This window comes from Eschscholzia californica, unplaced genomic scaffold (genome assembly GCF_041429995.1).
Source record: "Eschscholzia californica isolate CP2 unplaced genomic scaffold, dmEscCali1.0.p SCAF_5, whole genome shotgun sequence".
Lineage (NCBI taxonomy): Eukaryota > Viridiplantae > Streptophyta > Magnoliopsida > Ranunculales > Papaveraceae > Eschscholzia > Eschscholzia californica.
The window spans coordinates 9,989,255-10,002,449 of NW_028238472.1; the positions used below are offsets into that span (position 1 = coordinate 9,989,255).

The window sequence follows — 13,195 nt, forward strand, 5'->3', positions numbered from 1 at the left end:
CTTCAAACCTCTTTCATTTCTTAACTTATACGATTATCGTGCTTATCGCATCTTCATAACGTACCAATGTCTTATAACGACTACCTAGATCGTAGTCGCTTTCTCAAAAACAAATTATTTATTGCATATACGTTGTAAGTTGATTTAGTTTGATCTTTGGTGCAGGAAGAGCATCATCTGGTAAAGGTCGAGCATCAAAGAGGGAGAATGATTTTTTGGCAGAGAGAAATGTTTATCGGTTGTTGGTTATTTCCCAAATAGCCCCCAACTTTGTGACCAGCTTCCTGCCTAGCCCCCTACTTTATCAAAAATACCCAGACGACCCCCTTTTCAGTTATCGTTATAACTCTATTAACTAGTCATCACCCTCTCTCCTCCATCTCATCACCTCTCTCTGCCACCTCATCTTCTCGCCACCGACCAATTTTCCGGCAGGCGACCTTCAAACATAAAAAGAAACAAAAAAGTCATTTTTTTTTTTTATGTTTGAAGGTCGTCGGTCGGAAAATTGGCGGACCGGCGACCTTCGCCGGTGAAGATGTTGAGGTGGCGAGAAGATGAGGTGGCAGAGAGAGGTGATGAGATAGAGGAGAGAGGGTGATGACTAGTTAACGACGGTAACTGAAAAAGGGGATCATCTGGGTATTTTTGATAAAGTAGAGGGCTAGGCAGGAAGCTGGTCACAAAGTTGGGGGCTATTGAGAAATAACCCAATATTTATATTTTGTTTATAAAAACAACCCGTAAAGTTATTGGGATATAAACAGTCTTTCTTAAGCCTTGAAATTGTATTCAATCGAAAAGAGGGTGGATAACCTTAACCCTAAATCGAGTCTAAAACATGAGCCACATTCATTCGTCGACTTAACTTCTTCGCTGATTCATCTTGCCATCATCTCCATTAACAATAATTTAAATACGAATAAGTTCTTTTGACTTCAGAGATTCATACTTGTCATCGTCTCCATCTGGCCATCATCTTCATCTTGCCATCATCTTCAAATTTCAAAGACTCACACTTAGTTTAAGCAATCTGTTCATACTTCATTCATGAGATCTTGAAGCATCGCAATTTTAATTAAGAGGGGTGTAGTCAATCAAGACTTTGATTGACATTCATAGATTTCATGTCCATGTACATTTTCATTGACACTGGAGAGTTCACGGACTTTCATGGATTCTCATTATCATTCCAATGAAATCTCTATTGACATTGTATAGTCCTTCATGGATTTTCATTGACAATTTTCATCGTCATTGTAGGGACATATATGATTCATATCTATGAAAGTTGAATATATTGCATCATGAATAAATACATTAATTAACTACCATCACTAAATACATTTTTGGATTTTAAAGATCATTTTGGACTTTAAAGGTCATATAAAGACCTTTAAGATCATCCTAGGAGCATGAAAGCTCTTTTCTACCATTCAATGGTGGTTTGATTAAGTCATCGGCTAGAGCCGAGCCGAACAAATCGTCAGCCGACTTCTCTCGGTTCGGTTTGAGCGGTTTTCGAAAATTGATGTCGCATCCAAACCAAATCAAGATCGGTAATTGCTTTTGCAGCCAAGCCGAGTTGAATATTGTTCGGTTCGACCAAGTTCAGTTTGGCCGACCATTGCACGCCCCTACATATTACTATAACATGAACAATATATTATTACATAACAATTTAATAATACATATTATTGTTACCGTGATAGTGAATTTTGGGTCAACTGGATTCCGTCAGCATAAACAAGATGTATTAGAACGCGCATCATATATCTTTAGATAGATTTTGGAGAAAATCAAAATGCTTTTAAAATATCAGTAAAAATATGTCATTTCAAGTGATAATAGTAATACTAATAATTATGAATATTTTTAATTGTCATTATTGATATTAATTATAAATTAAAACAGAAGCCACCAAAATGTCAATGAAAGTCTCTCATTTTCTGGTTGACAAATTTGGTTCTATTTTTTTTAACTAGAATCCACCAAAATGTCAATGAAAGTCCAACTCTACCAAAGTCCATGGATTTGCGAATGCCACTGACATTTGTGGACTCTGAAATGTCCGTGATTGAATGCCACTGACAATCTTAGACTGTAAAATGTCGGTGTTTAAATGCGACTGACAATTGCGGACTTTGAAATGTCCGTGATTGAATGCCGCTGACATCCGCAGACTTTGGAATGTCATCCAAAGTCATCATTGGCTACCCCCTCTTAGCCATTAATGGTAATAGACCTACGTGTTTTGTAGTGTTTGTTATGTTAATGGTATTGTTGATGGTTCAGATCAATTTTTCGATTTTAGTTGTTTATGTTGGAGAAAAGTAGATAATATGTAACTAATAATAATATTAATTATTTACAAGAAATATCTTAAATAGATAAAACTTAATCTTCTAAATCTTCAACTATCTTGGAATATTTTAAACTATCCTGAACTCCTTTTAATCGTCAGATCTCCTATTCTCGACCATCAAGTATAATTCGAGTACCTCATTACAAAAGGCACTCGGTAAAAACAATCAAACATAATACATCAAAAAGTGAGAAATCGAATGGGTCTTAATTCATAAAGTACTTAAAATATTCGAACCCCTTTTGACCGTCAGATCTCCTACTCTGGCCTTTGATATAATTCATGTATCTAACTGCAAAAGGCCCTCCACAAAAACAACCTAACATTAATGCATTAAAAATTGTGAAATCAAATGGGTCTTAATGCATATAGCTAGTACTAATTATACAAAAAATGGATTTTCTTATTTGCAACAAATAAACCAATTGTAGGAAATTGCACATGATATAGGATATTGCAGGTTAACCATATGGACATTTATGGACAATTTAGGTTTTGGTATGGTCTGTATGATATGATATAATTTCATAAAAAAAAAGTATGATATGATATGATGTTTAATTCCTTGTATGTGCCCATATATAAGTGGAGAGATAATGAGGCTTACGTGTCCTTGACTTAGAGGGATAATCAAATCCTTCCACCATGCTTGCAAAAACAAAAAAAAATCCTTTCGTGGTGAAACAGAGGCGACACACTGACACTATCTGGATGTGCCAAACAGGTGATCTATTGTCTCGTCTGCTGACCCACATAGGTCACACATTGGTCGATTAGTGTTTAAAAAATTTCAGGAGGGTTTCTAAATAAGAGTATTTCTCGTATGCTATTCTGGAATTTAGATTTTAAGTATGGTCTCTCGTGTTTATTGGTTACTAAACCAAAATATGTTTTAGACAACCTCAACCTCTATTCTCTAACAATCTAACATATTTGAACATGTCGTGATTGGATGATTTCTATTTTTCTGACAACCAAACGTCGTGATTGGATGCACTTTGCCCGGAATAACTTAACCCATATAACTTGGGCACAGGTAAGATATCGGCAACCAATTTAGCCACCAATGATTAGTTAACCCGACCAAATTTCAAGACTACACGTTTTTTTTTTTTTTTAAGAAATCGACTACGATCTACGTTAGTCATTACATAGCATTGATACATCGAGACGATGTGATAAACAAAATAACTGTCGAAATACTACTGAGTCTAAAGCCCGACGAATTAGATGGTCTATAGCCTCGCGAATGAAATGACCTAAAGCCTACATAAACTACTTTATTTATACCCAAGTTCAATCTTAGATTTGCACTTCCATGGAATCGAACCTGGGGCCTCTGCATTGCAGAGTATATGCATTCACCAACTGGACTACGCTTTTGTTGAGCGGTGGTAGCACACTTTGTCTGTGGCCTATGGAGAATTATTTTACAACAATTATCTATTTTTTTTACTTTCATTTCCTTAACTCTTACTTTGTTTTTTTGTTGAAACTAACTCTTACTTTATTGAACACCTTAACTCTGAGTTGGAGGTGACATCGTCCTTAATTAATATTTTTGTATCCCCAAAATTAGTAAGAGTTTCCCCTTTTAACAATCCCAATGTCTTCCACCAAAAAAATCCAAATGTCCTACATTCATGAGTGTGGACGTGTGGTGGCTGAAGTTCTGGAGGACCAGAGGGAAAGTTTAATTGAAGCCTTTTTCATGGAGAGGAAAATTATAAGGTCCGAAATTCGGGTCAAAATATCATATGAAGTCCAACCTGAAATAATAATGCAAAAAAAAGCTCAAAAGTTGAAATTACAAAACATTTTTTAAAATTTCTGAACAAAACACAGTTTGCTCTCAACAATTTTGTATTTGCTCTCAACAATTTTGTAAATGTATGAACAAATTTGTTTTTGTTCAGACATAATTAAGAACATAATTATATATGTTGCCAGCAGTTTCAAAACTGTTGCCAACAGTTTCAAAATTGGATTTTTTTACATTATTATTTCCGAGTGGATTTTTTTGGGTTTTTTGAGCTTACCCCCTCAAAATTAATTGGTAATTGAGTTTACCCCCTTCAGTAATTGGTAATTGAGCTTACCCCCTTGAATTTAGATTTTTTGTCAAAACTACTAAGGATATGTTTGGTATGTGATAATAAAATTAGAAAGTAAATAATATATAAACAAAATAAATCTTTACTAATCATATTCCTGACCAAATCAAACAATAAAATGAGGTAGAATTCCTAATATGAATCATATTGAAGAATAGTTGTTCTTGGTAGTGACAATTATTTCACGTACGTCAAACATAGCCTTTGTGTTTTTGTCACTAATAGTAAGTCCAAGGAGGTAAGCTCAATTACCCATTATTGAGGGGGGTAAACTCAATTACCAATTAGTGATGAGGAGTAAGCCCAAAAAACTGTTTTTTTGGTATTTGGGCCCAAATTTTGTGCTTCTCTTACATAGTTTCTATGTAGATAAAGGTTAAGAAGGAAAAAGTTAGGCGCAAAAAAGTAAACAATTACAAAACTGAAACATATTTATGCGATATTAAATGAAATTCACATAATCTTTTTATACAAGTGTGGGGATGCCTGCATTATTTCCATAACAAATTTAATAAAAAAGTCTTCAAATTCAATGAAGTCACAAAAATGATTGAAGAACATAATTTAATTGAATATTTTAGTTATATGATTACATAAATAAAAATTGATTAGAAGTATTTATATAATAAAGGTATTTGATTAGAAAACTTATATAAAAACATAAATAATTATTGTTTTACAATATTATAGAGAAATAGATCAAGAAACATTTTTTTTGAGAACCGATTACATTGTCGTTACAAGGCATTGGATACATCAAAGATGTGATAAGCTTGCTACCCGCCCACTCAAACTCTAACATGACCTGACCTATAGCCCACTCAAACTCTAACATAACCTGGCCTATAGCCCAACTAGATAATGACCTAAAGTGCAACTACACTATATTATTTATACCCTAATAATCTCAATTCACATAACTAAAGATTCTACATTTTCTGGGATTCGAACCTGGGACCTCCAGGAGTTTATGGAGTTTATGTCAACATCTTCGAATCACTTGGACTACCAACTGTTGACGATCAAGAAACATTTATATTTAGTGAAGGAGACGTTCGAGATGATTTGAAAGATACAATCCCAGATAAGTAGATGATTTTGATCTAAATATGGTACGAAGCTTTCTTTCATTGCCCAAGGTTGCCTCTAAGAATGGAAAGCTTATTGAGTGAAGTAGAGAGAAGAAGAGTAAGAAAAGTACTATATATACAATTACACATATTTATGTATATACAATTACACATATTTATAGAGATGGTGATAGAAGAGTAAGAGAAATAAAGATTAAAGTGGGCCTTGAGAACTTATGAGCCCCATTTAAGTAATAATCACACAAATTTTTGGTCTTGTTACATCCTGTTTCGTTTTGACTTCATGTTCAGAGTTTCACACTTAATAATAAAAGTTGTTCGGAATGGTTCATTCATAGTCATTCATGTTTACGAGAATTAATCCCTTAAGCCCATACTTTGGTTTTTTCTTTCGACGTGGACATAACCTCCTGACTTAAATTTTTGTTTTTCGTACCATCATGCTCTTTGAATTGTAAACCCATATCTCACTTTCTATATGTTCATCTCGGCACAACCCTTTTTCTTTGAAGACTCTTTTTAAAAGTTTCAAGATAAATTTAAGAAAGGATCTAATTTATTGGTCTGTTTGGAGACTAAATTTTTTATTGTACATACAGAGGAATCATATTTTCTTCTTTTGTATTGAAATCCATTTCTACTTTTAGGATTTGGTAAAAGTTTGTTTTGTTACACTCAAAATCTAAAAGTGAACCTTTATGAATCCACCACCAATACGGCCAAAATAACTTTGAATTTACTTTTGGACTTTGATTTACAGTTCCACATTGACTTTGACTGAAAATGTCATTTCAAAATTAACTTTAATTTTGACTTTGACTTTGACTTTAACTAAATTTATCTCTAGTTTTCCGGCGAAGGGAGACCCTTCGCCGGATCTTCCTCTTTTATGCTTTAATATTTCGTTTCTTTCTCCTTTTTCGTTTCTTCCCCTTTTTCGGCTAAATCAACCGACGATCTAAAACCTAATTCCAGTTTTTCTGTCATCTTCATCCTAATCTTGCAGGTTGATACAGATCTATGGAGTCAAACACTTTCCCAGTACTTAATCCATCCGATCTACTGGTATTCTTTAAATTTGTATTTAACAAGTTTGCGATCTCTGTTTCTAATTCTCTCCCCTCTCTAAAATCTTTAAATTAAACAAGTTTCTGAATTTGGGTTTCTCCGATCTACTTGTAATCTTTTTTATTCTGCATAACTGTGAAGAATTTTCAGTCGAAATCTAAGGTTGGGGGAGTTTGAGATCTTTCAATAATGTTTCTTGTTGATTGCATGGTTTTATGGGTTCTTGCTTCTCTTGGGTTATGGTAGAAAGAAGCAAAGATCTTGTTTTTAGGGCTTGATTGTGTTGGGATAACATCTTTGCTTCATATGTTGAAAGATGAGAGATTAGTTCAGCATCAACCAAAACAGTAAAAAGAAAGAAGAATCACAACAATGTGTTCGGTGGCAGTGGTGGTGCGGCGAGAGGGCTTTCTCTGGTGGTGTTTAGTGATAGTGTTGGGTGTTGGTGTTTAGTGGAGGTGGCGGCTTTTCGGAGACGACGGTGGCTTTTCCGGTTTTGACGGCAGTTTTCCGGCAATGGTGGCAGTTTTCCGGCGACAATAGCAGTTTTCCGGCGAATGTGACGGGGATGTTTGAATAGTTTTTTCTTTATTTGTAATTTCAGTTGTTTTGTTGATCTTTAGGGTCTTTTCATTTGTGATCTTTAGGATCCTTTCATCTTTTTTTTATCTTTATTCGTCAGAGTCTAGTCCAATTTCTTTCTTATTCACGAGGCACTTTGCATTTAAAGGTATGCAACTCTCATGAAGTTGGAAGAGAGAAATAACAATTCATCCATGTAAACAATGTGATTTTATCACTTATGAATGGAAATCGATTCCCGTGGCTTCAAAAAAAAACTTAGGTAATATCACTAAGAGCATGTCCAACCGTCCCATGACGCCATATAATGGTCTTATTGAGGGCAGTTGCCACGAAATAATGGTTTTATTGAGGGCAGTTGCCACGACTGAAATCAACAAAGATTTCCAGTCCCATGAACATTGTCATCCCACAATTTTGGTGGGATGGTGGGTTCTGTTCTCTTTTCTTTTAATTTTTAGTGTTTTTTTTCTTTTTTGTTTGTTTTTCATTTAATACTTTTAGTATTTTCTTTTTTGTGTGTTTGGTCTCTTAAAAATTTTAATTACTCAATTATATTATAATAAAATTGAAAACAAAACATTTGACTAAAATGCTCGAAAAAAAACTACTTCAAATATGTTCGTTTGTACCTTAATAACACATAATCGATGTAATATGATTATCATTTCCACCGAGTATCGATTTTGTGTACTCCGAATTTTCAAAGATATTGCAGTGTTGTTAGTCCCAAGTGAACAACTTATTGAAGAATCAATAATGTCCATCGTTGTTTTTTTTTACCATAGATGATCAATCAGAGCATCTCGTGGTGTAAAATGAGTTTTTTATCTTTAATTTGTTGGTTCTAGAAAAGAATCGTTCAAAAAGTTTTGTTTCATTTGCTGCAATTTCTACAGTTGGAGTTTCAGAAAAAATGATGAGTATTGTACGATCGCTATATTCATCCTCGACAACCATGTTATACATTATAATGCACACAAGCATTATATCATGGAGTACATTTTTATACCAAAAACACGTTGGATCCTTAATTATGTCGAATCGGATTGAAGAACTCCAAATGCACGTTCAACATTTTCTCGACATGCTTCCTGCATCATTGCAAAATGTTGTTTCATCAAACCTTGAAGCTGACAGATAGTTTGAACAAGAGTCAACCATTTCAAATATATACCATCAGCCAGATAATATCATGTATTATATTCTTTTCCCATGATATTATATTTTATTGGGGGAGTTTTACCTTCTGCAAAATTTGCAAATAAATTTGAAGACTGTAGCATGTTAATGTCATTGCTAGAAGTCGGTAGTCTAAAGTATGCATGCCATGTCCAGAGGTCGTAAGAGGATGCAATCAAGTCTCCCCAACATTCCATGAAAACCTTTTTCTTCTCCTTTTTGCAAGAGTCATGCAATATCATTAGCATTAGAAGTTCTCAGGTATCAGTACTAAAAATTTCGATTAATGCACAACAAAATCTTTTTAAAGACTCTATAGCAGTTGATTCAACAATTCTTACATAATACTCTGTTGCATCTGTTGTTATTCCATATGCTAACATCCGCATAACAACTGTCATTTTTTGCAAAGAAAATAATCCAAGTTTGTTTATTGCATCTCTGGATTGAACAAAACACTTATCATGCGCTTCGACTACAGCGGAAATCCGCAGGAAGAGATTTTTCCACATTCTAAAACGTCTATAGAACTGAAAATCATTGAATGACGGAATGGGTAAAGATGGATAAACCAGCTAAAGTACTTAATGTGGATAGATGTACAAAATTGAGCCTGAAATCCTATTTCCATTTTATTTTGGGCCTCAAACCCATCCTCTATTCCACCACTTCTATGTGTAGTGTCTGTGTGCACTTGTTAATTTCCCTTTGATCAGCCTAGCCTTGAATATACACACACACACACTAGTGGATGCATCTTCTACCTCTTAATACATTAAGATATTGGATTATTTCTCAAATGTCCCCCAATTTTGTGACCAGCTTCTTGCCCGGCCATAACAAAAATACTCATATGCCCCCCTTTTCAGTTATCTTTAATTTTCCGTTACTCTCTCTCCTCCATCTCTTTTTCTCTCTCTGCCACTTCATCATCTTCTCCGACGAAGGTCGCCGACCGACAACCTTCAAACATTAAAAAAAAAAAAAAAAAAATTTCTCTCTCTAAATTTTTTTTTTTAAAAATTTTGTCTTATCTCTCTCTAAAAACTCCGGCGAAGGGAAAGCCCTTCACCGGAGGTGGGTCTGTTCAACGAACATACCTTCTTCACGAACAGATCTGTTCGTTAACAGATTCTCCGGCGAATGGCTTTCCCTTCGCCGGAGTTTTTAGAGAGAGAGAGGACATATTTAAAAAAAAAAAAATTTTAAAGAGACTGAGAGAGGGTTTTAAAAAAAATTAGAGAGAGAGAGGAGAGAGAAAAAAAGTGTTTTTGTTTATGTTTGAAGGTCGCCGACCGGAAAATTGGTCGGCCGGCGACCTTCACCGGAGAAGATGATGAGGTGGCGTAACAGATGATGTGGCAGAGAGAGAAAAAGAGATGGAGGAGAGAGAGTAACGGAAAGTTAAAGATAACTGAAAAAGGGGGCCATATGGATATTTTTGGTAATCTAGAGGGTCAGGCAGGAGCTGGTCACAAAGTTGGGGGCCATTTGAGAAATAACCCTAAGATATTTTAACAACAAAATTGAGAATAAAAAGTATATGTATATTTGATTCTTTTTTTTAAATTCCAGAAAAATAACCAGTCACATAAAATAAAATAAATAAATGGGTCTATTTAAATACAAAAAATAACAAGGGAATTACAAGAGAAGTTAGGGCCCAATTTGACCATTTTTCTCTTAAACCAACAGCAGAACTCTTGGAATGTAAAGTATCAGACTGATCTAACAAAGAACTAAACTTAAAGTTAGGATTTGGCCCATAAAGAACTTGTACCCCCTCAACATCATCCAATCTTAGATCCACCTTCTTACTCCTAGGGCTCAAGCTAGGGTACATGACTGCTTCCTTGACAGATGAATGCCCTAAACCTAAGACGTGCCCGATTTCATGTGTAGCTACCGACTCCAAATCAATGGCTACACTCGATTTCTCTGATCCGAAATCAACAGCCCAAGTTTCAGATGCATCGAGATGGAACCTACCGCTCTTTGGCGAAAATGCATGTGCAAGTACACCAAGAACTCCATCAAATGGTTCCCCATCTCCATGGTCCCTATCATAGAACCCAATTTTAATATCAGCCTCTTTATAATCTCTAGTCTCTGTAAAGTTAACTGGAATAACTGAAGCCCATCTATCAAAAGCCCGTTTAAAGATAGCCCGCATATCCGATTTACTAATATAGTCAATCATATGATCGGGCGAAAATGCATAACTTAAAGTAATTGGGTTGGACCCGTCCCAACTTGGTCGACCCGGAAAATATGCATAATGTTTTGTTGCATGAATATTATGTACCATATCATCACTTATTCCACATCGAGGCGACATAACTTGTGAAAGTGTTGTAGAATCGAGCTTACCCGTCACGGGTAATCCGAGTTTCGATTGGTATTGAATAACAGCAGATTCAAATCGGTCATCAAATATATCGGTGAAGTTCTCCGTTATGGGAAGGTAACCGAATCGATGAAAGTACTGCTTCAACTCAGACATACCATGAACATGACTACCTTTAAAGGTATCTAAGAACTTATTGAAACTACTCCATGTATAGTTTATGGTAGAAGAGTTGTCGGGTAAAACGGTTACGAAATCCGGTATATTTCTAGCAAGAAAAGAAGGAAGAAAGATGATGAAGAGGAAAGAATAACTGAAAATTTGAAACATGATTAATTGATTGAGTTATCTTGTTTTATTTTAGGGATTGAGGAAAGAGTTGAAAAGGTTATGATTTTTATAAAGAAAAGTTTGGAATAGACTAAAGAAATAAACAAGAATTTTATTGAACCAATTCACACGAAATGACGTTTAAGTTTTGAAGATTCTTTCTTGTTTGTGTGTTTTTAGTGGGAGATTCTGACTTTCATGGGTTCAATCAATGGTGGGTCAACCACTAGAATTGTTTCCTCTTCTTCTTAAGAACTTCTCTTGCCTAAAGTAATAAGCATGCTTCTGTAACTAGTTAGCTTAACTAATAAACCTAGTTTGATTGTTTATGTGGGGCTTAAACCCTTTTTTAACTGTTCTATTTTTGTTGAACTAAATCCCAACTAAAAGCATAATCCAGTTGAGGTTGGTCTTAACTTTTGCCATACCTAACTTGAAGGGTGTAAAGGGTGGTTTATCAGTTGGGATATAGTTATATTTGTGTCTGAATTCGATACGCTATCCGATGATCCTATAAATGCTTGACTAATATCAACTCATCGCATCTCAATTCAATAAGCTTATAAAAACTCTAAAATTTTAATCTTTTTAGTTCATCTTTTAAATTTCTACAGTAAAAATGAACAAAATTAATATAATCATTGGAAATTTGGTCAAATCTCCCTAAAAAAGTTTCTCTTTGTTAAAAGTGATTCATTATTAATTGTTTTCTGGTCTTCAGTTCCCTATCGTATTTTTTAAATCATCTAACATTGTGAAAAGACAAAAATGACTGTGAGAGTCAATCTCCCTCTCTCTCTTTGCGGAACACGATTTCCTACTCTCTCTCTCTCTACAATTGAAGAAGTTCAAGAAATACTTGAGTTTAAGAGTTTGAAAATCTTCAAAATCTCTTTTAGGTTGTTGTTTTTCGTTGGAGAGTTCCAAATATTTCAAAACCTTAAAATAAACTTGTTCCTCCATTAAATTTGAAGGTTGTTGACTTGTTGTTCTTCATTTAAGAGTTTGAATTTAAACCCCTAAAATAATTAAACTTGTTCATCAATTTAAGTTGAAGGTAAAACCAAAGGCTTGCATATCATTCTTCCGCAAAGATTTACAAATTCTTGCAAACTGTTGTAAAGTGATTCAAACTTCTTGCAACTGCTAGCAAACTCTCGGGAGCTTCTTTCGAGAATTTGTTAGAAAATTTGATTAAAATACAGGTTGAAAATTTTAAAAAGTCAATTTCAAACAGAAACAAAAATTTGTTTAACAGAAACAAGTTGAAAATCCTAGTAGATTAGTTTAACAAAAACATATATTTTGAATTCTCTCAAGAATCTTTCAACCATCATAAGCCTCAAATCCCTTGATTATTTAGCAACAACATGAATTTTTGAATTTCTCTCCTAGTTTCATCTTTTTTCCTTCCAAAAAATGAGTTTTTAGACCAATACTAGGTAAGAAGGCACCACGGTTGCATTGATGTTTCAAAGTACAGTTTTTCAAGTTCTAGATCTAGTTTGTAAATCTTTAGGCGCAGTTTCTCTGAAAAAACAAAAATAATTACAGTCGTGATCTTTTCACCTATTCTCTATCTAGAAATTATGTTTGTAAATCTCCGTCTCTGCATTATTTCTATTACTCTAATATGGATAAAAAAGTCATTAATGGTGTGACATTTTGCAGTCAAAAGTTGTTGATAAATATGCTAGGCAATCACAATTTCAGCAAGCTCATACCCACCTTCCTCTCTCTCTACTTTGCCATTACTGAATCACTAACTCTGACCAATTCCATGATCAAAACAACTGAAATAACATCAAAAAGCTGATTGATCATCCATGTCCATCAATCCATCACCAACATCATCACCTTTCCAATTAGGAAAACTAGATCAGAGGAATCTCAAATTTTGAAATAAATTGGTGTAATTAAAGAAACAACTATTTTGATTAGTCTAGTAACGTGGGTAAGAACAATTAGTGGTGGTGGTGGTGGTGGATGAAGGAGATTTCTTTCGACCAAAGATGCAATGCAAGCAATTTGTCGGATAGGAAAATTGATGAAGAAGATCATCAAGTCCGGACAATTTAGGGATCATATGGTGTTTAGCTAGAAACTAACTTCGTTC

The 13,195-nt window shown here is 34.5% G+C and overlaps 1 protein-coding gene across 1 annotated transcript; it reads right to left on the reverse strand.

Moving 5' to 3' along the window:
* Positions 1-9,928: 9,928 nt before the first annotated feature.
* On the reverse strand, positions 9,929-11,079 carry LOC147536923 (metalloendoproteinase 4-MMP-like). The gene has a single exon (XM_086642188.1). It carries the CDS (start codon positions 11,077-11,079, stop codon positions 10,018-10,020), a length of 1,062 nt encoding a protein of 353 aa, XP_086498314.1. The 3' UTR covers positions 9,929-10,017.
* Positions 11,080-13,195: the final 2,116 nt, after the last annotated feature.